This window comes from Nicrophorus vespilloides, unplaced genomic scaffold, assembly GCF_001412225.1.
Source record: "Nicrophorus vespilloides isolate i.1.1-1 unplaced genomic scaffold, Nicve_v1.0, whole genome shotgun sequence".
Lineage (NCBI taxonomy): Eukaryota > Metazoa > Arthropoda > Insecta > Coleoptera > Silphidae > Nicrophorus > Nicrophorus vespilloides.
Window position 1 is genome coordinate 87,698 of NW_017097524.1, and position 27,765 is coordinate 115,462.

At 31.6% G+C, this 27,765-nt stretch overlaps 4 protein-coding genes across 8 annotated transcripts in view; 2 read left to right on the forward strand and 2 right to left on the reverse strand.

Annotated features, from left to right (window-relative positions):
- Positions 1-631: 631 nt before the first annotated feature.
- On the reverse strand, positions 632-7,512 carry LOC108560330 (arf-GAP with Rho-GAP domain, ANK repeat and PH domain-containing protein 2). Its single transcript, XM_017917828.1, has 8 exons — positions 6,254-7,512; positions 2,549-3,638; positions 2,153-2,486; positions 1,900-2,099; positions 1,619-1,846; positions 1,432-1,566; positions 1,161-1,379; positions 632-1,104 (listed from the first exon to the last, which is right to left on the reverse strand). The coding sequence occupies exons 1-8, from the start codon at positions 7,054-7,056 to the stop codon at positions 835-837; spliced, it is 3,279 nt and encodes a 1,092-aa protein (XP_017773317.1). The 5' UTR covers positions 7,057-7,512; the 3' UTR covers positions 632-834.
- Positions 7,513-11,734: 4,222 nt separating this feature from the next.
- On the forward strand, positions 11,735-14,358 carry LOC108560331 (ATP-binding cassette sub-family E member 1). The gene is made up of 4 exons (XM_017917829.1): positions 11,735-11,846; positions 12,205-12,421; positions 12,478-12,901; positions 12,957-14,358. The coding sequence occupies exons 2-4, from the start codon at positions 12,209-12,211 to the stop codon at positions 14,144-14,146; spliced, it is 1,827 nt and encodes a 608-aa protein (XP_017773318.1). The 5' UTR covers positions 11,735-11,846; positions 12,205-12,208; the 3' UTR covers positions 14,147-14,358.
- A 1,833-nt stretch (positions 14,359-16,191) lies between these two features.
- On the forward strand, positions 16,192-20,034 carry LOC108560328 (annexin B9). 2 transcript variants are annotated; one of them, XM_017917821.1, is made up of 6 exons: positions 16,192-16,323; positions 17,367-17,416; positions 18,412-18,793; positions 18,855-19,181; positions 19,268-19,449; positions 19,973-20,034. In XM_017917821.1, exons 2-6 carry the CDS (start codon positions 17,387-17,389, stop codon positions 20,027-20,029), a joined length of 978 nt encoding a protein of 325 aa, XP_017773310.1. In that variant the 5' UTR covers positions 16,192-16,323; positions 17,367-17,386; the 3' UTR covers positions 20,030-20,034. The 2 variants fall into 2 exon arrangements, with proteins under 2 accessions (XP_017773310.1, XP_017773311.1); XM_017917822.1 differs by lacking the exons at positions 16,192-16,323; positions 19,973-20,034 and adding an exon at positions 19,720-19,838 and having other exon boundaries at positions 17,232-17,416.
- A 58-nt stretch (positions 20,035-20,092) lies between these two features.
- Positions 20,093-27,765, reverse strand: part of LOC108560329 — an 8,805-nt gene continuing 1,132 nt past the window's right edge. For 3 of the 4 annotated variants that reach the window (XM_017917826.1, XM_017917825.1, XM_017917823.1), the window contains 2 exons: positions 24,144-24,288; positions 20,093-20,699 (listed from right to left, as the gene is read on the reverse strand). In XM_017917826.1, coding sequence (XP_017773315.1) covers positions 20,584-20,699; positions 24,144-24,288 — 261 coding nt within the window. In that variant the 3' untranslated portion in view covers positions 20,093-20,583. The remainder of the gene's footprint in view (positions 20,700-24,143; positions 24,289-27,765) is intronic. The other variant, XM_017917827.1, reaches the window with a different exon arrangement.

Below are 27,765 nucleotides of genomic sequence, written 5' to 3' on the forward strand. Positions count from 1 at the left end.
TATTTTATTTTTTTTGTCAAACTTTGTATCCGAATATTTCTATGAAATATATTTTTTAACACCCCTACATCAAAGTTTTATTTTATTTTTATATTTTATTATCTACTATTATTTCCCTATATTCCTTATGAATGTCCTTTTTATCTATTTTTTTTTCGTATTATGTTTAAAAGACTATTAGAACACAGGGTTTATTTTGTAGCATATCATTAATTATAAAAAATTTACTAACATATAGTTCTATTACTGGTAGAACCTTGCTTTCTAGTTTCCATTAGGTGCTTCATAACAGGACATTTAAGGAAAACCAAGGATGTTATTCTTTATCGATCAAAGCGCTCATATAAAATGCGCAATTCTAGTTTGAAATGACTTGAATCAGACATATTCCCCTATCCCCTGAAAATAACAATTATTGAAGTTTGGATATTGTACATTCGTTTCACTGAAAAGCCCAGTAGCTTGAATGGTTAATATATAAGGAAATATAGTGATAGTAGTCCAATAAATATCTCTTTATTTTGTTATTTTAATTTATGATCTTATTGTCATAAGTTATCCAAATAAACTAAAATTTATATAATCTGTGTTTTATTGCTTAACATATAACAAGGTAAATAAGGCGACACCCTTTTAAACAATAGTGTTTATTGGAGTTTTTAAACATATTTAAGATAATCGAAATTGAATGCTCTTAATAAGTGTAGGTAACTATAATTAAATGGCAAAATATAATTGTTTGCTTGCAAATTAAGTGGCAATATTGCAGGATCATAAATAAGATCGTCATATTTCGGCAATTTTCGTAATTCGTTTGCAGACTTGCTGGGTGTTTCACCCTGACATGAGGTTGACGTGCTGAGGTGGCGGCATAATGTCATTAGGATGCTCTGCATTCCACATGGATGACAACCATAAGGCTCTCAAGGATATGTCGTTCCAGGACAGAACGTTCCCAAACCACGGAGAGGATTTGCTACGTGTAGGTGTATCGGTTTTCCTCAGGAAAGTTATTGTGTGTTTGGTCGGTACATTTCGTTTGACCTCATTACCAAAGTACCAAGCTATATCCTCTATATTCCATGAATCCAGTTTGTTGGAACACTATAAATATAAACTAGTTATTAGATCTAAATAATCTCGAAGAGATTAACACTTACACTCTTATCTTTGTATTGTACGAGTTTGGCCTGTAGGAACTCGAACATGAACGGTTTCATGTTTTTGCTTTTGTGATCGGCGAACTTGAGCTCCGCTTGTAATGGCAACGAGTTGTTATTGAGAATTTCAAAATATTTACTTATTTTGTTGATTATCAAACAGTTATCTTTACGATCGTTGTCATCCCAGTAGCCCCATTTCAACACAACATCCAAAACCTATGAATAGATCGGATCAATAAACAGATTCAAATCATTATCAAATATTTACCTTCGCTTTGTGATGTAGAGGTCTGCACAAACTACCATTCAACACGGATTCTTCGAGCACTAATTCGTTGACTGGTATTTTTAAGTCCAATCCGACTTCGCAAATAATCTCGTACGCCGTTTTATGTGGTCCGATCTAAGAAAACACTTGTAAAACAAATTATCAACTATTTAACAATTGTCCATACCAAAATATTACGGGTTTTGCCTTCCTTGGAAAAGTCGTAAACCCAAACGCGGAAATCACCGGAGGACTTAACGTTGACAGCACCTTGAGGTGACTGGTTGTATTTTTCAAGAACCGAAAGCATTTTCATTTCTTGTTCGATTTCTTTGTTGTCCTCAGGAAAGATATCTTTATACAATCTGATTAACTCGGTAATGATAGTATGATCTTTACCAGTTTTGTCACCTCCCTAAAAATAACATGTTAATATTGATATTAACTGACGTTCATAATGAGACTTACATCTTGATGGAGCAGTGTTGGAGCCCAAACTGCTGCTAAGTTATCTACGTGCATCAGATTTTTGTTGCTTTGAGTGCTGATGAAGTGTAGATGGCCTAATAGGAATTTAGTGGTGTTCATAGAAACCGAGACATCTTCGCCTTGGGACTGATCGAAGATGTTACGAAACATCCTAATTTTCTCATTCTTATCTTTAACTTCTACAAAGTACTCGATTATTACAAACGTTTTCGTTCATCTGCTTGTCACTTACTAGATACTTGATACAAGTATTCGATTTTCTTGTTGTCGATCAGCGGTTCCACCAGGTCACGGAAGAACCGCTTCAGTGCTGTTGCCACGTCATGGACGCTGTATTTGTGAGTTAATTGGACCGACCAGGCATCCGTTCGGAACAAGGTTATAATATCGGAAATGATTGAGTTACTTCCGGCTCGTCGATAAATACCTTCGGTCATGCTTCCATAGACATACACAAAGTTCACGCATTTTTCGACAATAACAGGAATACTGTTCTTAGTCAGTTGCTGTTGCTCTAAACTGGGTCCATTATTTTGAGCAGATAATTTTATAATGCGACACCAGGCCTTAAAACAAAACAAAAAAATGATAATTTATGAAAAAAAAGACAATTTATTATATGTTTTACTTTAGTTTCCTTCTGTGTCCACATTCGAAAGTAGTATGTACCGAAAGTAAAGTGGATAACTAAATTTGGGCCTCTGTCAGTCGTGGATGGGGTGTTGCTGAAATCTTGCACAGCTTCCAACTTGAAACACCGAGCTTTCCTTAGATCCAATGTATTTGTTGGTAAATTATCTTTCGCAAATATCAATTCCCTTTTACTTAATACCAGCCAGGCTCCTACCCATTGGCCGTGCAGACCTTCCTTCATGTAAGTCCATCCGAATCTCGTGAAATCTGATGTCACTTTAGGAAGAAACCGACTCGTCAAGTTTTCCGACAACTTCTGCATCCAAACTCTTCTCTCCGAGAAACTTTTTGTACCAAATATATGTTTATCACGTAATTTACCAGCGACGTTTAGCTCGAAGGAGTGGAGCTCCTCATTTTCGCATTTGTGCTTGTGTTTCTGCTCCTGCAGTATTTGAATACTAATTATGGAATCCATAGGTATATTCTCCTTAATGTTATCCGACATGGTATCAGAGTATGCTATAAAAGTTCCGCTTTGCAGAACGCACCATCTGCTGCTGAACTCCCCGAATAGATCCTCAACAGGACCACTTGTGATCTTGTATAGCATACCCTTTTGTTGTATGATACCTCTGGGAGATAATGTCGGCCTTTGGATAACATTATCTTTATTTTTAAATCCCTTCACCAGCTCAACTATTTCCGGTGCTTTCTTCAACAAGTTCTGAGCTTTGTTTAGCCAAGCATGCGCCCGTCCTTCGCTCTTAGTCGTCTCCACATGGTCTCCGTCTATAAACCAATTGGTTCGACTATTTTCATTGTTAGATTGGCTTTCTTCAGACAAAGAGTCGAATCGAATAGGAGGTGGAGGAGGCGGCGGATTAATGTACGTTTCTTCGTCACTGGCTTCGTCGAATAAACTGATGTTGTCTATGCTAATGTTACCGTAAAGTTCACCTTGAAGCGATTTCTCCAGCTCATTCAAATCGCTTCTTCCCGTCATGGAGGCTGCATCATTGTTATTCTGTAGTGGATCGAATTCCATCAATACGCTCGGAGTCACCACGCTCCTATTGTCGAAACTGTGAAAATTATGATACCAATGTGTGAATATAATAATTTACTCACAGAACTAATAACAATAGCTCTATTCTATTTTACAATTACAAACATAAGTCTTTAAAATATTAATATAATATATAATGGGTTGCTGACTTTTTAATTAAATAAAACCTAAATATTTAAAGTTTTAAAAATATTCTTGTATTATTTTCTCTGGCCAATGTATTTTATTACTTTGTCGGCAAAATGTCGGTTATACTTTACAATTATAATAATTCTTGGAATTGCCAAGGTCTAAACATTTATTGAATTCAAAGATTCGTCAGCATCATCAAACATAGACACATTTATCAGTAGTAATTATGTTTACATTATTTTCTAGAAATTACATGTAGTTTTGTAAATGTTTGAAATACTTTAAAAGATGCTATATGTCCAAGACATCAAAACTGTCAATAGATATGAACATTGAGATAAGATTAGAAGTATTGTTTTGAAATTATCAAGTATAAAACAGTTTTTTCTAGATTTATACAAAAAAAATCTCAATTCTATACAATACAATTCTATTGTAATGAAAAAAGTTATCTAGTACGAACATAATTTATTACATTTAGTATTCATACGTGCAACAAATCCACTTAAATCCGTATTTATAGACATGCAGAAACAATTTATATAAAAAATACGAATAGCAAAAATGTCTAGAACCTAACATAATGCAATTTATATAATTCCTTCAGCGAATATCTTCAGAATTCTGAATTTAGAATAGTCCATTGACCAAAAGACAATAAAACTACAGTAAAACCAAAAAAAACATGTAAATAGATAACATCTGGCCAAAGGGATATCGACCTTTGTCTCTTTGGCATCAGAATTCTGTTTTTAGAAAGTTGCAATCATAAATCATGTGAAGCGTCGGATGATTCCCTTTATAAAATAGGCTGGTTTCTTTGACAAATGAGGTATTTTTGATTTGAACTTGTTTTTGGTTAATAGTTTACATGTGCGGTACCTGTCAAGTTTACAAATATTAAAATCTTTACATATGAGCAAATGAAATATAGAATCGTTATAATTATAATAATATCGAAAAATAGAAATTTATTGTTATTTTGAGAATTCAAAAATAGAATAAAATCTGCATATATACAAGATTATATACAAATTTCTACAGAAAATGCGAACTATTTTTTACAATCTAAAATAATGTTTACGGTTTCAATTTGCTTTATTTTATGTTCTGTTCAGTTACTTTTATTAGAACATTTTTCACATAACTTGTTATCGAGCAACTGTATATATTAAGTATAAGTACCGCACAGAAACTTATATCTTCTGAGAACTATTCTGGATAAATACATTTTTACTATTGTAAATATACTGTTTACATCAGTTAATAACATTATGTTTACTTATATATTTTAAATAGATTGGAAACTAGTAAAGAATATTATACTGGAAATGGTATATTACAAATATGGAAAATACTAACAAATATAACATTGAATCATTTTGTCATAACAATTAAAAAATAATAATCACAAGTATACAATGAAGATAACAATTAAAGAAATAATTTATTATGTATTGTTTACACATGTTTAGTAATTAAATAAAAGCTAAAATAATACGAAATGTATATGCAAAATACTAGTTTATCTCAAATTATGTCGCGTTGCCATTTCATTAATATATTTTTTAAACAATTATTTGCATTTATCTATCTAATACCCATCACCGTTAATTTAAATCCGTTGTAGATTTCAAACTATAGATAATATAAGATTTGCAATAAAATATGATATTTCGATAGATTGTAAAATAATGTAATCAAAATGTCACATTTCATTGTTTTTTCTTTATCAAATTATGTGAAGAAAAGTACCGGATTGCGCGCCTGCTACATCATTTTAAAACTTGTGTATACATATTATGTGTATTTTTTAATATGTTTCAATATACGACTAAAAATCCGGAAATTTTGGAACGGATTAAACTCGTTAAGTGAGGTTCCACTGTACTTATGTATCAATAATAATCTAATTTTATTATAATATAATAAATGCAGTTAAACAATGTTTTCAATAAGAATGTGAATGAGACTATGAGATTCATTATGTGCAGGTAACAAAGAATAAGTCTGTTAAACGCTGGATGCCTCTGGCAAATATCGAGTATATTCAGAGAAAGCATGTTGTTCGTCCTTCGAATTGCTAAGGAAGAATAATTCACGAAACGAATTGAACCGTTCAATTTCTATAAATATCATTTGCTTCCCGATATCTATTATAAATAGCAAGATTGATGTTCGTTTAAAATGGAGCATCGATTGATTAATTTTAATTGATTGTTATGCAAGTGCTCCAGAGTTGATAATGACTTCAAATAGATATAGGTACAATGTTTCAAGAACGTTACGTTTGCGGCATCAAGGCGAATACTTTTGTATTCATTATACATTTACTTCCTATCAACAGCTATGACATTTAAAACAAAGTAATAAATCGAGCGAAGGACGACCATTAGATGTTTTTGACGTGTTTGTTTGATAAACACATGTAACCTTTTGAGTTATAGATAATGATTATTTCATTAATATTTATATAGGTAAATAATCAAAAGAACTTACGTTATTGAATGATTTTCGTAGCAGGAATTATTTCTCATGAAGAGTTTAGGTGATGGGATTTCTTCTTTCACAGCAGGTAGAACTGGTGTATTGTCAACATTGTTGTAGACAGGCTCTTGCACTGAATCATACAAGACCCAAGATTCTGACCTGGACAATGTCACACTTCTGTCTAAGGTACCTGCCGTCATATCCACACAGCTCTCAGAATCACTGTTGTAAGGATAACTAGGATAAACCGATTCATAGTTCTCGTGAACTTTCTTCGTCGCACCACCTTCTGAGCTATTTGTACTGCCCGAAGCCAAAGACTGTGGTTGATCGTAGACTTCTTCCCTTAATGGAGGTGGTGGATAGGTCGGAGGTGGTCTCTCGTAATATTCATCTGGTTCAGAGGTGTTTGAATAGATAGGCGATGTTGGAGTCCGCAGGGGCGAATCGAAATGTATGGAATTGAACATGTTTAGGTCCTCATTCTCGACGTACTCCATCTGGGAAGCACCTTCCACCTCTGATTCATCCGAGAAGTTGGTCGTAAACCTCTTGGTAATCCTCCGCATACTCTGCCTGGTGGATTCAACGGTCTCCTGCATTTTGCTTCCGATGTCGTCGGCGAGCTGTTTGGACACATTGCTTATGGATCGTACTTTTCTGCTGAACGTCGTCTTTCCATCCATCGGTTCTTGCTCCTCGTAGCTGGACTCGCTCGAGGTTTGCTCAGTCTGAATTGGGATTAAAGTTCGTGGAGCTGGTATGGGCTTCTTGCCTTCCACCTTCCTCGGAGCTGGCGTTGGTGCACTCATTTTATCCTTAGGCCATTGACCACAATAACACTAATGAATTGAATGTATATGAGTCACTTTGCAAATGCAACACGGACAAACAGACACTCGTTATCTACTATCATTTATCACAGACTTATCACAAATAAAACAATCATATATTTTTAGGACTTTTACGCCGTTTTCCAATTATCCATCCACCTTTACTTTATTGTTGGCACGTTATTCGCAATGGAATTCGGCTCAGGCTACTGACTTCTCTGCATACTGTACGGATTGTTTACACTATAATCATGGTTGCATCTCCTCTTTGTCGTCGGCATTAGTCATCTCGGGGATGCAGAAAAAAATAAGCTCGACCACTGACGTTGGCTCCATTCTCTCTCATTCACTCACTCAACTTACTCAACTAAAGTAGCGTTTGCGCACTACTATGGAACAAGGCTTCGTAACCAGCGCACTCAGCTAAATTACCTAAGCCAGAACCGTACTCAGTAGCTTTTCCAGAAAAAAACAATTCGTTTTAATACATTATTAAAATATACTCTTTAAATATTGCATTCAAAAAGTATTCTATTAAAGCCCTATAATTATATTAAAGTTTTAGTTGCTACATTTTGCTAAAAGAGATCTAAATAAATATAAATACATAAAAAATGTTGTATTTTATATATGTTCAATATCAACTAGATATACAAATTTTAACTATTCTTAAATATGTCTATTTATCACGAAATGAGATAAATAACACAATTTGGTATTTTTATTTGTTACTTCTTAATTAAATTATTTGTCCCAAATTAGACCCAATAAAATTTAACACATATTAAAATAATGTTTTAAATACAATGAACCAGTTGGACATTTTGCAAAGAAAATTACAATTTCTATGAAATTAACTGATTTATTAAAAACGTTATTTGCATGTTACCGATTATTTTATTTTATAATGTAAAAACTACGTCTGTTATGAAAGTTTTACTTTTTACAACACTAATTAAACTTTAAAATATGATTGTTATAAGCATGCATTATTTTTCTGTATTTGTGAGGTATTTTTTAATTATTATTAAGAAACATTTATTTTTACATTACGATAATTCATCTTACAAAATAAAATTTATAATATAAGAGATAAAATATAAAGAGCGGAAACATAACAAAAAATGGATTAACTGCCCGGATACCATGACTAATTAAGATTATGTTCTTGCAGAAGCGATAAACATACGTTAATTTAATTATAAAAAGGAAGCTTTCAATTGAGTGAAATAAATTAAATGCATAATTCTTAATTAGAGTTTTTCTCATAATTCATTTATTTTATTAACATATGGCAGAAATTCTTCTCTCCCAAATTAAAGAATATCAATAAAAAAAAGTTTTGATTGTAATGTATCGAAATAGAAAAACTATATTAAGCTAACGACTGGAAGTTTTTATACCATCTTACTCAAACGCGTACTTTTAGTGCATCAATGATGTGTACAACTAAATTTACTTTTTCTCTACTTTATTTTTTATTGACTGCAATTTTACTAATGTAACTTGAAGATGTTATAGTATAAATGTAATTGAATAAACTGTAAACTGCTCTCAATCAAAATACGCCTGAAGCATAAGTGCTATCACGTCAAATATTATTTTATGAGATTGTCTGAAATGAATCATAGTACGTGCCTGATGTAAATTAGAATGCTCAAGTTTGCTATGTTTCGTAAACCGCCTTTCACCAGAAGAAACATCATCAGGCAGATTACGAAGAATTTTAAATATCGCGTTCCGAAGAATTACAAAAAAAGAAATACTAACATATACACACCGCTTAATCAATGAATCATAATCATAAATTTTGGGACTTCAGTTTAGTATTGTATGTTTTAACACTATAGTTAGATTTTAGTATTTATTTATATTTAGAATTAACGATATAACCTTAATATTTTACCTCAGTTGAATAATTTATAAATAAAATATATAAAGTTTAAATTATATAGAAACATGATTAATGTTTCGAAGATGTAGTTAACACAGAAACGGAAATTCAATTAAAACCAATTTGTAGCTGAAATGCACGCCTCGTTCGTTTATTCAACTTTCAATTGCTTTCGTGCATTCATATATATTTTTAAACCGAATGCATAAATATGCATTCTAAATTTAAGCAATCTGCGATGATTCAATTTCAACCTAAAATTCGTATTTAAATATTATGCAGTTATATGGAAATTTGGACCAAACATATATTTAAATAAAATGTTTATTATTCTTTGAAACTAATAGAAAACATAGACTACTTTTATTTATATGTACATATAAATAAAAGTAATTTTGTGACTTAACCAAATATTGTTTTTATTTTTTTATTTTTTTAATATTTAAATATAGAATAGTAGAGCTTCGAAAATATCAAAATTATCATTTTTTTCACTTTATACAGTCCGGGATATTTGCGGAATCGATTATCCATATTATGCAAGGTATAAGTATTCTAAAATTAAGTATTAGTAACTAAATTTGTATTTTACATATAAGTTACTAATTACTTAATAATGGCTTCATTTCAATTTTTAATAAAGTATTTTATTTCCATCTATGTTAGTCAGCAACTTTTTACAAGTTTATTTTATTCAAAAAGAGTATTTTCAAGTCAGTGAATATCATTAATTGGATATATTTTAATACAAGCACCTTGAACAAGGTTCATGGTTGGCAATTAAAGAGTATTTTATGTTCACTAATATTAATTATCATATTATTAGATCGTATGGTTCGTATTGTTTGATGATCATAATACGTAATATATGATGAATAAATGCTTATTTGACTGGTACTGATTTATTGTAAAGGAATGTCGGTCTGTAGAGTGTTTTTAATATTTGTTTCTGCCAGCACTACGAACTAATTATTATTATATAAATAACTGATTTCCAGAATTGGTATCATATTTAGTCATCACTATTAACAATACGAACAAAATTTGTTCAATTTTTGTATATTTGGTTTTGAATTACTAGAAGACGATGTATAAGCGAGAATATTATATTATAGTTGTTTCGAGTTTGAAATATAGTACGTTGCCCCCGTAAACGAGTGTTTATTTAAAAAAAATACAATATTTATTGTAAGCATTAAACAACTATATAATAACATAAATAATAACGGACATGAAATAACAAACCACATGAATCATTGCAACGTGATAGCGTTTGCTTCAAATGTTAAATATTATTTTTCTTCTATTATAACAATTATTTCGTTTTGAATACACTACATCGGGATCGCTGCCCAACCTTTTTGACCTCACGGACCAATAAACCCAAAATTTTTAATCCCGCGGACCACTACAAGGACTTTTTTTTATTTAAAATAAGATTCTAAATATGAAATAGTATTTACATTGGGCGTTTTTTAAAAACGCAACTCAATAATGCGAAAATTGCAAAAAAAAAAAATAATGGTTTCAGAATCTAACATCTCATATAAATAACATCTCATCCATGGAAAGTCCATTTGATCCGCGGATCGATACCATTTGATCTGCGGACCGGTGCACCGGTTGGGGACCAGTGCACTACATAATTAGTCTGTTGAATAAAAGCATCAGTATTCTTTCAATTGTTAAGAGAAGATTTGTATTTCGTTTAAAATATAATAAGTTTATTGAAAACACAACAATTGCTTATATTCAAAACCAAATAATAATGAAATAGATTCTTTCTAAGGGAAACAAACAAATTTAAAGTCAGTTCAAAAGTTCAAATTAATAGAATATTATGTAAATAATCTTCTTCATTCTTTCTGGAGGCTTTCACCTCGTATGATACACTTAGCCTGTGTCGACATAATTACGTCAGGCCAGATCTTTGTACTTATTCAAGGGTTCTATAAAATCATAGGAAAGACAAATCGAACCTTCGATAGCTCAGTTGGTAGAGCGCTGGATTGTAGCTCGAAATACATAAATAATGCAGCTTATAAACAATCAAATTCCAGACTTTTGAAATTCCAACTGTATCGAAATCCCGACAACCATAATCCTGACTATATGAACATCCCGACTATATTAAAATCCAGACAACTATAATCATGACTGTATCAAAATCCCGACTATATCGAAAATGTCTTCAATGACATTTTTAAATTATTCCGGAGCGTAGTCACTTTTAAATTGTTATTAATAATAATTAATAACAATTAATAATCTAATTGTATTTGAGATTATTTCATAATGTTAAGGTTTATTATGAATAATTCAACAAAATCAAATAAATTAATAATAATTTATTGTTATTAAAAATTAAAATGTAGCACAAGGTGACTGACTACACTCCGAAATCATTTAAAAATGTTATTGTAGAAATTTTCAATATAGTCGCGATTTTGATACAGTCGGGATTTTGATATAGTCGGGATTATGTTTGTCGAGATTTTGATATAGTCGGGATTTCTATAGACGGTATTTCGGTTGTCGGGCTTGCGATATAGACCCACAGTAATTAATTATGCGCAACCAGTCGTACTGAAGTTAAGTTTTGATGGTTGCAATGATAAATATATCCTTTCTTTAGTTATTTTAGAAATATTGTTATGCAGATGTAATATTAATGTACTTTAAGAATATAATATTATTGATAATAAAAAATGAGGTAATTATTTTTTGAAGTATTGTTTATTGGTCAACTTCACATGCATAAAGTGTTTTGACAGGACAGTTCTGACAACTTCTTTTCCTCATGGCCGGTTGTTAGTTGACGAGTGCTTGTGAATCCAGTGCAGATTTCCATCATTTGTACCAATTAAAACATTGGGTATGTACATAACTCGATTCGTAAATACACTTATCCCATTATTATTTTCATATTTATGATAAAATACTTGTCACTTTTGTACTGCAATTAGAAGAACATATGTTTTCGCTTCCGTTTGTAGGTTATGACCTAAATGTTAAGAAGTATTTGCATTCTGAGAGTGGAAAAAATGTTCTAGTTCCGTTAAATTTGTTGTCTTTGCTTCAAATTTATAAACCTATTACTCAACTATTGAATAATTGCTGCAGATTGAAACGTGATTTTATGCATGTTGAACAGATCTGCGCCTAATTTCAAGCCTGTCATTAATTTAAATTTGTTGCAGTTTGTAAATTCATATGTAATATAATTTTTTTAGGACCATGTCACGAAGAAAGGTGACTGAAGAAACAGACAAACTAACCCGTATTGCTATTGTCAATGTTGACAAGTGTAAACCGAAAAGATGCAGGCAAGAATGCAAGAAATCATGCCCTGTGGTCAGGATGGGCAAACTGTGTATAGAGGTGTCACCTAACAGCAAAATAGCCTCTATTTCTGAAGAGCTTTGCATTGGTTGTGGTATTTGCGTCAAGGTATAATTTGCATTAGAATTCAATTAATGTAATTTTAAACATGTTTTTTTTTTTAGAAATGTCCCTTTGAAGCTATTACCATTATTAATTTACCAAGCAATTTGGAACGCGAAACTACCCACCGTTATGGTAAAAATTCTTTCAAGCTGCATAGGCTGCCAATCCCTCGTCCTGGCGAAGTGTTGGGACTGGTGGGTACCAACGGTATTGGTAAATCGACTGCGCTGAAGATTCTAGCTGGTAAACAAAAGCCGAATTTGGGACGTTTCACCGATCCTCCAGACTGGACCGAAATCCTCAGCCATTTCAGGGGTAGCGAATTGCAGAATTATTTTACTAAAATATTAGAAGACGATCTTAGGGCTCTTATGAAACCACAGTACGTCGACCAGATCCCTAGAGCTGTTAAGGGTACCGTAAACGATTTATTGAAAAGGAAATGCGATTTGGGCAATATGGAAAGAATCTGCGATAGTTTAGGTAAATAGTACATATTCTGTATAATGATCATTATTTTCATATATTTATTTGATAGATTTGCAACATATTAAGGATCGTGAAATTTCCGCTTTATCTGGAGGAGAACTTCAGAGATTTGCATGTGCCATGGTGTGCATTCAGAATGGAGATATTCTGATCTTCGATGAACCTTCTTCGTACTTGGATGTCAAGCAACGTCTAAAGGCTGCTCAAACTATTAGATCATTGATGCAAATCGATAAATTTGTTATCGTCGTAGAGCACGATTTGAGTGTCTTGGATTATTTGTCTGATTTCATTTGTTGTTTGTACGGTGTACCAGGTGCCTATGGAGTAGTTACTATGCCTTTCTCCGTACGCGAAGGAATTAACATATTCTTAGATGGTTTCGTACCAACTGAGAATTTGCGTTTCAGGGATGAATCGTTAGTATTCAAAGTGTCCGAGTCAGCTTCCGAAGAGGAAGTTAAGCGTATGAACCATTATGAATATCCTCTCATGAAAAAGCAAATGGGAACCTTCAAGTTGGAGGTGAGGTCAGGGCAATTTTCTGATTCCGAAATCCTGGTACTTTTGGGTGAAAATGGTACCGGAAAGACAACCTTCATTAGGATGTTAGCCGGAAACTTGGCACCTGATGAGGGATCCGGTGACCTCTTGCAATTGCACATTTCATATAAGCCGCAGAAGATCAGTCCCAAATCTCAAGGACTTGTCAGGCAATTGTTGCATGAGAAAATTAGGGATGCTTACATTCATCCGCAGTTTGTGGCCGATGTTATGAAACCGCTGAAAATCGATGATATTATTGATCAAGAAGTGCAGAACCTTTCTGGTGGTGAATTGCAACGTGTTGCTATGGCTCTATGTTTGGGTAAACCTGCTGACGTGTACCTTATCGATGAACCTTCTGCATACTTGGATTCCGAACAGCGTTTGGTCGCAGCTAAAGTAATTAAACGTTTCATTTTGCACGCCAAGAAGACTGGATTCGTAGTCGAGCACGATTTCATCATGGCTACATATCTGGCAGATCGTGTTATCGTTTTCGAGGGTCAACCAGGTGTAGACACCGTGGCTCATTCCCCGCAGACTCTTCTGAACGGAATGAATCGTTTCTTGGAATTACTGGGTATCACCTTCCGTAGGGATCCCAACAATTTCCGTCCACGTATCAACAAGCAGGCCTCTGTTAAAGACGTGGAGCAGAAACGTGCAGGAAACTATTTCTTCTTGGAAGACTAAGGGGCGTTTTTGGGAAGCTATATTTTGTACTGTAATCGTTTTCGTTTACAAGTTCACTTTTACACACCGAAACACTCCATACAATCCATTAGCGAATTAATTTTGTTATTATCAACGTAAACAAAGGATGGTGGTTATTGATAATTGTTAATCCGTTGTATGTATATGAAATCTATGAAATGAACAGTATGAAATATAATTTTTAAGGATCACACGAGTTTTCATTTCATTTTTACAGCATTTTTCAACGTGCAAAACATTTTTATATACATATAAACATAAGGAATTATATAGACTTTGGTATAAAATAAATATTTTATTCGATTTTTGTAATTACATATTTTATTTATAAAAACAATGCTCTACACTTTTGACACGTACTAATGAAATTCATTATCTCTATTTTAAAAACTAAACAGTGGAATTCCAAATGACCAAGTATAATTTTACTCAGTAATTGGATGAGACATAGTAAATTTATAAATATATTGAATAAGAGTCACGGACAATTTTCCAATTCGTTGTTATTCATACTTTGTTTATTCCAATTGACCAACAGATTATACTTCTTATGCATTCATAAGAATATTACGCTATCTATATTTGCTGCAATTACTTTCTATATAAAGCTGTACATCAGGTTTCACAAATCCGCGGACCGCATGCAGTGTCCAAACAAATGCTGCCCACCAAAAAATTGTAAACTTACAAACTTTATGAGATTGTAATTATTTTGCTTTATACCTATCGTTAGTGTTAATACATTATATGTATGACCAAAAACTAAAGTGTTAGGAAAATAATAAAATTATTTTAATAAGTTTTGAGTCTAACAGAATTGATAGACATTTCAAATATGTACATTGACACATACATTTATTATGTTGATATTACATATCTTTCAAAAGTGTTTTAAACAGTATGATACAATACTAATTTCATCTTGTGATAATTAACAGTTTGGTTTCATCAAACTGCAGATTCTAAGCCACGGTTTCCCAAACTATTCTTGAAACGAAACACTTCGTAAATCCTGAAATTTTCACGAAATAACACAAAATCAATGAAATAAAAAAAATGAGAAAAACATTAATTATTTATTTAGTAATTATTTCATTCCAGATTTTCACAGAACACCTATTAACTTTTTGCGATGACTATAACGTAATGATTTACAAATATTGAAACATAAATGAGTTCAAAAGAAATAATTATTTATATGTAAATAAACTACCAGTTTTGCAAAAGCAAATATGGCAGAAAGTCTTCCCACCAAATGGTGCCAATAAACATTTATAAGTAAAGAAATATACTAATAAAAATGTGCCAATATGATTTATATTAGCAAATCAAATAAATATTATATTTTAATTAAGCAAATAAATGTATATAACGGTATGAACAAAGTCAAGAACCTATTGTGTATGTATACCAAATAAAAAGTAATTATCTATTACAAACAGCTACTGAACTATAAATAATTACTTTATGATACATTATTGAAAATACGATGCATGATATAACTGAAAATTAGATATCTAAATTTATATTTGCTAAAATTAAATAAATACACATATGTTAATGAATGTTTGTATATTATATTTGAATATGGACCAAATTGAAGATTGCAGAAAACAAAACCTAAAACATGCATGTAAAATAATTGTTTAGAAAAATACTACGTAATACGTATGATTCAACGATCCATCCTTTATGAAAACCAGTCATCATTTTATCTGTACAATATTTACTAATCACAGTCTATAACATTATATTCTTTGAGATATGATTATCAGCACACTTTTTATAGACAAAAGGTTAAAAGAAGATTATAGTAATCTTGTAATGCATAGCAAATATGCAGTCACACCCATTGAGTGTCAAGTACTGAGAATTACACTGAACTTTGTTTGTAAATGAGCATATATTCTGGTGAATTCTAACGTTTTGTTAAGATCTATGCGATTGTTAAACATGAAATTGCAAATTGAAATGGACATTTATGTATTTTCAATAATTGGAGCGAGGAAGAAACGCATGCGCGCTATTCGAAAACATCTACCTGTTCCAAGCAAACTGCTGGAATCCTCTTTTCGTTCCATTCAACCTCTGTGGGTGTGGTACGATTCCAACAAGAACCGTCTGTTTCCCAGAATACCATCTATTTAAGTCAATTAGTAAGTGAATAACATTGTGCCGTTGCCAATTGGTTTATCATCTGCTTGCAAAGCGAAAATCCAAATAAACATATTGATCTTCCCATATAGCAAATAAAAAAATATTAATAATTACACCTACTCCCTTGAGGCTTTTGCTGCACACTGCTCCACTTACGTCTATTGATTATTTTTCAGACCTTTTCTTAACACTTAAATATATATAAACTTATACAAAATAATCGTAACGGATATGCTGTTATTTAAGGTCAAACCACGAGAGGTGATAAGAGCGTACATTCCGAAACCTGGTACCACTATTATTTCATCCGCTCCTGATATTCAAGTAATTCCAATTTGCTTTCTATTTACAAATTGAATATAAATAGAAAATGTCAATCTCAGCTAAATTTAATCATGACCGAAAGCGTTATTCGCGCACATCTTTCCTATCAAACATTCAAATTGCATTTCGATATATTTAACATTATTCGCATCCATTCAAGTAGTATCTGACGTTTTCAGAGTAAAAAGTATTTGGAAATGCGCCAGGTTTTTGTTTAGATATATATTTTTTTAGGAAACACCTAGTATTTTTAGACGCATCTCATTTTTCGGGATACATCGATTTTTAGTCCTTATATTTTACTCTGAAGCTCTGCTTTCATAATAGGTCTGACCTATATCGTCAAGGCCCTTCACTATATTAACATCCGGGGTGTAAGGCGATTGTATTGATCATGAATCATGTGCCGAGTCTCAACAATTGCAGGTTTATTATGCGTCAATCAAAAAAATTCTAGATGATTTTAACAGATCTTAGTCACTGTGTAGAATTGCAAAAAGAAATATGAAACAATTATATACGTATATTTTGTGTACAAGTATGATATAGCGATGACATCATTTCCATGTAATTTGTTGCCCACCACTACTTTTTTTCTTGACGACCTAGTCAAGAGATATATTTGAAAGTTAAACGAGCGAATTGAACGAACCAAGCTCAGTATCAGTCCGTGTTTCGTTTCAATAACACTAAGGATCTGTTTTTTCCTGTTTTCTAGTCGTCTGGAACCCCGACACAATGAGTAACCAACAGTATTTCCCATTCAAGGTAAGCACATAAAATATAACGCTATTTACATAACAAGCCGTCGAAGTTCCTATACATTGCACATCGTAATTTACCACACACCGAATGTACCTGAATTCGTGCCACGTAATCGCATGCAAATTACACGTTTATCCGGTTCTCTCTCAAGCCAAATAATAACATTTACCGCCGTCCAACTGTTCCATTATTACATTGTATTTATCTCAATTAACAAAATTATGAGTTCTTACTATTGATTTTATATATAAATAAGGGTTGCTTTATATAATCCATTTAATTCAACCCAATTTAATTAATTATTTTTTTATTGAACAAGGTAATCAAATTGATGTAATAGCCGGAGGTAAAAATAAACAAAATTTGTCATAGCCAAAAATTACTTTTTTAAATTTATTAATATTCTAATTAGTTTTCAAAATTAAGTGATGTGACCTATTAGACTAAAAACAAACAAAAAATATGTGAATATTTCTAAAACCGCATACTTGGTTGTACGCAATTAAATAACTCGAAATTTGTTCTTATGATTGTTGAATGAATCAATTTAATATTCTAATGGTATGTGTGTGTCTATTTTTGTTTGTTCGTGTCGCATTGTTTTCGAATGGAAATTTTCGGCACGAGATAAAACGAAGACCCTGAATCTTGAACCGGTGTAATATATTTTTTTTATTGGCGTGTTAATTGGGAACGTATTCAATAACCGACATCATTATGATGTCATTTCGAGTTGAATGCAGTACGTGAGATTATTAGTAATGGTTTGGGAATGTGTCTAGGTCAAACAACGAATTGATGCGAAACCTGTTTAGATTTCGCCATTTCCTGGCCTCCACGGATATAATACCTTCTCAATTTGGAACGATGACCTATGCTTTTATTATTATTTATTTATGTAAATTTTAATCTAATGTTGTACACGGTTTTGCACTCTGCTGGGCGTATGCTCTTCATCATCTATGGGTATCGAATTAATTTGAATTTGATTTCTTTAGTGTACACCAACTGTATTCCCGGCGGATCCTTTCGATCCTGTCGCCGATGCCGCCACCCTCCGCAAAGCCATGAAGGGCTTCGGTACCGATGAAAAGGCAATCATCGACGTCTTGGCTCGCCGCGGAATCGTGCAGCGTCTTGAGATCGCCGAGACCTTCAAGACTTCCTACGGCAAGGATCTGATCTCTGAGTTGAAGAGCGAACTCGGAGGCAAATTCGAGGATGTCATCGTCGCTTTGATGACCCCTCTTCCTCAATTCTACGCCAAGGAATTGCACGACGCCGTTGCTGGATTGGGTACCGACGAGGAGGCCATCATCGAGATCCTCTGCACTCTCTCCAACTACGGCATCAACACCATTGCCCAATTCTACGAGCAAAGTAAAAATACATTATTTTTTAAATTAGAATGTTTACTTAATTGGATCATTTTGATTTGCAGCTTACGGAAAATCTTTGGAAAGCGATTTGAAAGGAGACACTTCCGGTCATTTCAAGCGTCTTTGCGTTTCGCTCTGCCAAGGCAACAGGGATGAGAATCAAGGTGTCAACGAAGCCCAAGCCACCGCCGATGCGGAAGAACTGATCGCCGCTGGAGAAGATAAATGGGGTACCGATGAAAGCGCCTTCAACGCCATTCTGATCTCACGGTCCTACCAACAGTTGAGACAGACCTTCGCCGAGTACGAGCGTCTTACCGACAAGGACATCGAGGAATCCATCAAGAAAGAGTTCTCAGGATCCGTCGAGAAGGGACTCTTGGGAATCGGTAAGAACAATCGAACTTTCTCTCGGACGTTTGAAAGAAACGAAAGCAACAACAAAACAGAATGGTAATTGAATTGTTTTTTTTAGTGAAATGCGTGAAGAGCAAAGTAGGTTACTTCGCTGAGAGATTGCACGACGCCATGGCTGGGTTGGGCACCAAGGATAAAACTTTAATTAGGATCGTCGTTTCCCGTTCTGAAATCGATTTGGCTGACATCAAACAGGCGTTCCTCGACAAGTACGGAAAAACTTTGGAGAGCTGGATCCAAGTAAGTCTTTTTCCTCTCACTATCCATTCATTTATTACCTAAAACAGAAAAGTACAGTAGAACTAATCATCTAAATATTTCAATTTTGTATTATAATTACGTATTGGTGTGGGGATACTACTATGACTTCAAGTTTTTCTTCGCTTTACAGAGTACTATCTAATAATTAGTTGATGTAGATATTTCTTTATAGTGTATTTCTCTTTCAGTGTATTTTATTAAAGCCTTCTTAGCATGTATACTAACTAAACTCTCCTCTGTTGCTTGCAGGGGGACACATCGGGAGACTACAAGCGAGTGTTGTTGGCCCTAGTTGACTAAAAACAATCACTTCTCTCATTTGTACCTGTTCAATATAAAAAAAGAAATAAATCTATATATGAATCTTACGCACGTTTTGGCAATACAAGGGCTTATAACATATTATTACATAATTACTTGTCATTACGTTTCATCAATGTGTAGTGCACCGATAGAAGTTTATTGAAAATTGGATACATATTATGCTGTTTATTCGTTGCAGGACGACGTCGATGGCTCTATGCAACACTTGTTGATCACAATGACTGCCTATGGCTAAAAAGCCAAAAAAAACTACCAAATGTTCAACAATAACAGTCGTCAACAATTTAAAAAGTATTTTTATATTTAATGTTGTTATTAATTAATATAGTGGCCTTATATAATTCCTATATTGAGAAAAAATATAATTATTAAAAAATACACACAATAAAAACGTAGAGCTTTACTTGTTAAATTAAATAAGGATGGCAGTTATTAGAAAATACAAAAAAAAATGCAAATTGTTGTATAACTTTATTTATTCGAGGTGTGCATTTCTTACAACGGAATAACAAATCTTGTAAGTTGGGTTCTTAATATTTCTATCTATCTATAAGTGTAGAACTTTTTATTTAGAGTCACTCTTTAATTTTATTTTTTAAATACTTTATTATATTTATACAAATAAATAAGTTTATTTCACATACTGTTATATATTGTTAATTGAAAAACAACGCTTCATTTCAATGGTGCTTTAATTCGGAAACATAAAAAAACTAAATAATAAATAAATGATTCTATATTTAGATCTGTAAGTCGTTTCATTATCCTGGCTACTTTATATATTGGAGTTTATATTCTCCAATTGGGACTACTAGCTCTGCTGATCTTCTGAAACGTTCGGGTCGTCTTCCTCTTTCCCATGTTGCATAGTTTAAAATGACACAGAGTCAAATCTGTAACAAGGACTAAATAATCTTAGGGCCAACAATTGTATATAATATGCATTATATACTTACAACAAACAACAGCGACAACAACAACAGCAGGAATGATAGGTGTATTGGATATGTAAGTAGCTAATGGAAGGATTATATATTTTTAATTATATTTATGTTCACATCTTTCATATGAAACATACGTGGTCTGTATACTAACGTCTAATCAGAGTATTTGTATTAAAATTAGCTTAAAATAAAATAATAACTAGTATATGATATTTATGCAGTTGTGCTTTCAGAAGTTTAAGACAATTTTATGCGAAATATTGAAAAGCTTCTAATAATAGAAAACATACATCCACATTCTTTGTAAATTCAAAGAATGTGTATGTACTTGGCAACAGCCTAAAACTGTTACGAGTATAAAAAAAACTTGTCTAAATATAAATACTATTTATGAATGTAAACATAATTTATCTGCATTTTCGAAGAAAAAATGTTTATTTTCTCTTTAATGTGAATTGCTATATGTTATGTAAAACAACACTAGAACATGTTAGAAAGTGACCATTTATTAACCTGCTCCACTTTATCCATATTTTCATCTACTTGTCCTTAGATTTTAAAGACTCTTCCCCAAATAGTTATTAAATATTATATATAGCGTCTTAAGAGAACTGCGTTATAGAAGAACTATTGTAATTGTTGTTATATGGAAACCGAATTATGAGAGTATAACTTTAAAGGAGGGTTTACTGTTAATATATATCCTTAATTGTTTATTTGATAACAACAGTTAATCATTGTGTGACATGAATAATATCTAAATGGGCGACGGATGTCCATTGACAACTCGGATACAAAATTATGACAAATTTGATAGAGTAATCTTACTATGAAAAAAATACCCATAAATGAAAAGGACAATAATAAATTGTGTAATTTCTTCAATTCTAAGAAGTAAAACATCAACATTTGACAAAATTTAGCATATAGAGTATATATTCAGTATAAATAGAATTGATTATTTATTGGCCTATTTATCTTAGACACAAATTGACATTTTTTTTTCAGAACTTATTCGCTTGAAGAAAGGAAGTATTGTAATTATAAAGTATATTAATTATATACTTTGGATTTACAACTTTAAGAGAACTCACAAAGTTCTTAATAATTTAAAATGCTAGTCTAGATGAACCTTGAACCGAATTGTACACCATTTCTCGAATTGAAAACAAGAACGAAAATTTTCAGATCATAATTAGACATTATTTAACATTATTAAAATATTCAATGAGAAGAAAACAAAAGTTCACATATTTTTTGTGTCCTGGGGAATTGAAACTAATTAATCAATGTGGAAATTTAACATACACTTAAATAGGTCAAAGTTTCAATGAATTCAAAGAAATATGAAATATAATATATATGAACTAAGGAACATTATTTATTTTAATACAATTTATATCTATTTTTCCAATTATTATTTTCCTTTTTGTTGACTATGATTAATTATCATCATATTTAATTTAATAACAACACACATTCTGTAACTTAAACTACACTTATAAAAGAATGGAGTATCCTGTATAGATTAGAAATAAACTACGAATATAAAAAGATACTCTATAATCCAAATAATTTTTCTAAATTTATTATAGCATGAACTTTTCCACATATGTTGTAACATTAGAAAAAATCATCTTGCATACATATTTAGATTACGTTATTATTATCACATTCAGCTCATCATTGCAAACACAAGATAATTATAGCTAAAATGATAATAAATATAGATAGTCAAATTTATTTATACTAAAACCACAAACAAATTAGTAATTCTACATTTATTCAACTAAGATTTTGTTTGAATTCACTTTAAAAATTCTATTTACAATTAGATAAAAAAATTATACATACAAAATAACTGGTATCAAAATATCTTTTTAAAAATAAATATATAACATTCGTAGTTTATATTTGTATTGCGAACAAACTGTTGTCTTAAGAAATTAATAAATTATGTTAGTTATTGTTAATGCGTTAATTATATTATATTACATTAGTACTTTTTAATTATTATATTTTTCCTTACAGTTGAATGCTATAAATAATATTATTTTTATTGCTTTGTTGTTGGTCACTTGATCATCTTTGTCGTATACACTTATCCCTCGTTTTACACGGTACTATCTTAGCACGTTTTAGCTTTTACACGTTTAAAATAAATTATAAATATTTTTTTAAACCTTAAGAAAAAATAACTTAACTTAAGAATAAACAACGAAATTATGCGTTTTTGTTTTGCATACTTTTCGATTTACACGGTTTTACATTCAAAACGTACAATTTCGATTTACACGTTTTTCTTAGGGACTTAACTACCGTGTACGGGGGAAAAGTACATACTTTGAAACGACACGCTGCAACAACAAGATTTCGTACTGCACTATACTTTTATGTTTTATTAGTTTAAAAATGTAATGAATTAATCGAAATTTTTGAAGTTCATGAATAGTTTAAAGTAATATTGGAATGTAGTATAAAAATAAAGAAATTATAGATAGAAGAAACATGTCTCAACAATTTATAGTAAAGTCCTGCATGCTAAGCGTACATAAAGATAGTTTGACCTTTAAGGGAATTTATGGAATAAGGAAAGACGTGTCTTTGCAAAGGGATAATTAAATCAGGTTGTAAAATCAACACCGCAGCAATGGCACATTGTTTTCATGAGGAAATTAAATATTTGGCCTATATTATTTCTTGAATCAGATCCTAAATAATATGCAATTCATGAATTATGACTAGAGAGAAAGATATATTTACTATTAAGAACAGCAATCGAAGTAATTCTGTAATATTCTTGTTATTACAAAGTGATAAATGATTATATAATATAAGCTTAAATGCAGAAATTGGACACGTGCAGATTATTGCAAATTCCAGCGAGGTTTCCCACTTTCGGAAGCAAAGGACTCGCAACAATGGGAAACTTGGGTATACTATGCTTACATTGAGTTGCGTAATTTATTCCCTTGTCAAGTGTATTGAGTATTAATACGCAGAAATGTTTACAGAAAGAGTAAATTCCGATTGTCAAAGCTCATGTGCACTTGCACATGATGCAGAGGAAAATTTAGATCATTGCTAAAAGTGCGATATCGATACGCAAATCCCCAATCGATTTCCATAATAATTCAATTGAATTCGCCAATAAATTACGAAACATTGAACGACATAGTTGGAATTTCAATCTGCAAGTGACTAATAGATAAACAGATCAGCGGAAAGTAACAGGAAAGCGAAATAAATTGATGATAATAATAACAGTATTATTAGCCAGATGGAAAAGAATGAGTGCATTTCATGATACGTGTATATTAATAATACAAATGGACGATTCTTTTTGAGTTGTGTTTACTTGGCGAGGGGATGATTCTGGTTTTTCAAATTATGATAAGAACTCACATCGCTTTTTCCTTTGGCGACGGATTTTTCCAGGTGCGACTTCCGGTTTGAACGGTGACACCCCATTCCACGGATACGATTCCTCTGAATACAACCTGTTGATGCTCTGCGACACGTACTGCAGTTCATCGGCGATTTTCTCGTCCTAAAAAAGTGATCATAAAATGAGCAATGAATCCTACATTTTCCATAATAAAATTGCAAATGTTGCAATTGGATTTAAAGATATTTGTTTAACTTAAGACATACATAATATGAAATTGAAATGTATGTAAAACATATAAAATAATTATGTCATAATGTTTTTCATTCATTAATATTTTCGAATTTTTATTAATATCTAGCAATTTTATTCATTCTTTTATATTTCTTTATTTTATATTTATTAAAGACAAAACATATTTTAAATTAACCTACGCTCCGTGTATTGCTACAGTGAACCTCGCATTACGAGCAAAATGAATTGTAAGAGAAATGACTCGCTTAACGAGTGAAGTTTCGCATAACGAGTAACGATGAGAGGAGCAGTCCCATATTGCGCACCTGCTACATCATTTTTAAAACTGGTGTACACATATTATGTATATTTTTGAATATGTTTCACTATACGAGTAAAAATCCGGAAATTTTGCAACGGATTAAATTCGTTAAGCGAGGTTCCACTGTCTGAAGTGGAAAGAAATACCTCGCATAATGCGTTTAATCGTAATTCCTCCATTATCTCAGACTATTTCAAACAAACTAACGAAGGAACTAAATACAGAAATACCTCGAATAATGCAGCTTCAATTAGTCCAGATTTATTATAGTTTGGTCTGAAAATTTCAAAATGAAACAAATCTAAAACATTAGTTACTAATCTGTTACCTTTATACAGTCATTATTAATTATATAGTCCTGTTTCAAACAGTCCAGGATATTGGCGGAACAAATTAAAGTTATTCACTCACTGTTAAGATACAAATGGTTGAATCAGTAAAATCAATGATACCCACGCAGTTTTAAATCAATATTCATATTATGATTCATCAATCTGGAAACACTCAAACAAAGCAATGTGTGATCAACTTGAGATTAAATTTAGAAAATAACTAACCAATTGTTCTTACGTTCTCTATATGATCCACATTTTTTATTGTATAAATAATTCTTATAATAAAAAAAAAACTTATAAGATCAATAAAAAAAAAGAATAAAAAATTAGAAACTAAAGTAATAAAAAATCTGTTTTTTTAATTATTGTTTATTTTAAGAATAAATTTCCAAGTTTAAATAATAATTGTAAATATATGAGTGTATAAGAATATATTAAATAATGAGGTACTTTTGATATGAATGTAGCAATAAAATGCAACATAATTGTTGTAATTTTAAGAATATTATTAACCTCGAGCAATCGAAGCACTACGCGGTACACGAAAACCAAGTTGGGTATTCCCCTTTAACATCGCAGCATCGCAAACAATTAAAATTGAAACGATACAAATCGAAGTTCTATGATCCTGATTACTACTAACTTTCGATCAGTTTCAATTCACTATAATAAAAAGTTTGAAAATTTCAAAGCAAACTACATTGTAATTGAAAAAATAATAATAAATTCTAAATTAGTACACAAAATTAGCCCGGTTTCAAACAGTCCGGGTTATTGGCGATATTAAGGTATTGCATAAATAGGTATTCTGCTGTACTTATTATATTACATCCAACTGTAGACAGTTACTAAATGTGTAAAATGTAAATAGATTAATTTCCTAAATATTTTATTGATATGCTTACAAAGTGGAAACGTTATTTCGTATTACATTAACATACATGTAACACATCATAAAAATAAGTTCAATTATAATCAAACTTGGGACCATTAGAGCGTTCATTATACTTTCTATAACTTCAAATTTTATTGGAATTTGAAACCGTATATTTTTTTTATGAATCATCATTAAATTAAACATCATTATATAAAATATTGTTCTAAAAAAACCGGTTGTCGAATCTCAACTTTTCTACAAAACCGTTTTTAAATTTTGACAAAAAAAGGATTTCTACAACATATTTTCTTTTTCTCATAAAATTAAACTTAAGGAATCGAGATTATTACATAAAACTATAAGAAAATGCAATTTTTGTCTAATGAGAAAACAAAGTGAAATTTAGACAACTTTATATTAGTTTTGAATTATTCTTACTTCACCCCTTTTTAAATTACTTCTTGGAAATGATATCATTATGATAAGAAGGATACAATTTATAAATGATAAGTAAATATTTTAATTCCGTACTAAATCTCCTTGGAATGCGATATAAAATTTCCTACATCTCCTATTATACTAACATAGTATGGAGATCATTTATTTTTATATTTTAGATTAAAACTACATATTACAACATTTTTTCCGTCCTTTGTGTTATATTTTTTAATTGCAAGAAGTTTTGTAGAGTAATAATCTTTAAATGGCATCGATAGGCAAGAAATCATATAAATTCTGTATCATTTCTTCAATATTATCATTATATACAATTAAGAAAGCAAACAAAGTGCTTTCAGGAATACTGCATTAACTCGCAAGTTCAGTTTTTTTATTAATTGTTTGTACCTTGTATTAAGTAGCAAATAGATCAATCTTAATACATTTCATATGAATGTAAGATATTAAGAATATTTATATAATAAACATCGCGAACCATCAGGAAAATTTTCAGACCTACTGTTTACTTAATTATATAACAACAAACAGAGGCACTTGTGCAAAATCACTTCGTTAAACATTTCGCAACCGTTCTTTCGCTTTGCGAAACTCCGGTAGCGAATTTTCCACCAACATTTCAAGGTACTTAAAAAAACACTCAGTTTTCACATACGGTAAAGCCGATTTTCGCGCAATTTTCATTAGTTAAATTACGTTTCATACACATGGGATTATATAATATAATTAAAAACAATTCGCATTTGCAATGAGCAAAAATGTAGCCTTTTTTCTAATTCAATTAATTTACAATATAGTTTAGTAAATTTAGCTATAATTAAGAATTGAAGATGCATATTTTTAGATTTTCAGAGGTTGCATCTAACGCCCAAAAGAATCGTGATGTTGACGTTCCAGCAGATCCATGACCGAATTCGTAAATGTAAATATTTTAGGATGAACTTGGTTTGGAATCGAGAACAGACAAACTGAGTCACATCGTAACAGTGTCAGGATTTGTTTTGCTTTCGGTTGGCAAAGAGGATTCCGTACGTGCTAATTGCAATTTGATTGAATCGATGTGTGTGGTTTCGCAAGGGACGACGCGTGGAAAAATTGGGTGATCAGTAGTTTTGTGCCTCAACGCGCATTAAATCGGTGTCAACGGTTTAACGAGTATTGCAAAACGCTTCCGAAAATGAAATCGTGTAAACAATTAATATATTGGATCCAATTAAAACGCATCAAAATTTGACCGTTCGTTAAGCAACGGATCAAAAGATAATCCACACCGTCTGGCACCTACTAACTGTTTGCAAAACTATTCCTATATTTATTTCCTGAAATTATTTTGCAACGTATTCATCGCAATAAAGCAATTATTTCTACAAATAAAGCAAACTCGTAAACTTAGTTTATCAAACAATTTTACTCAA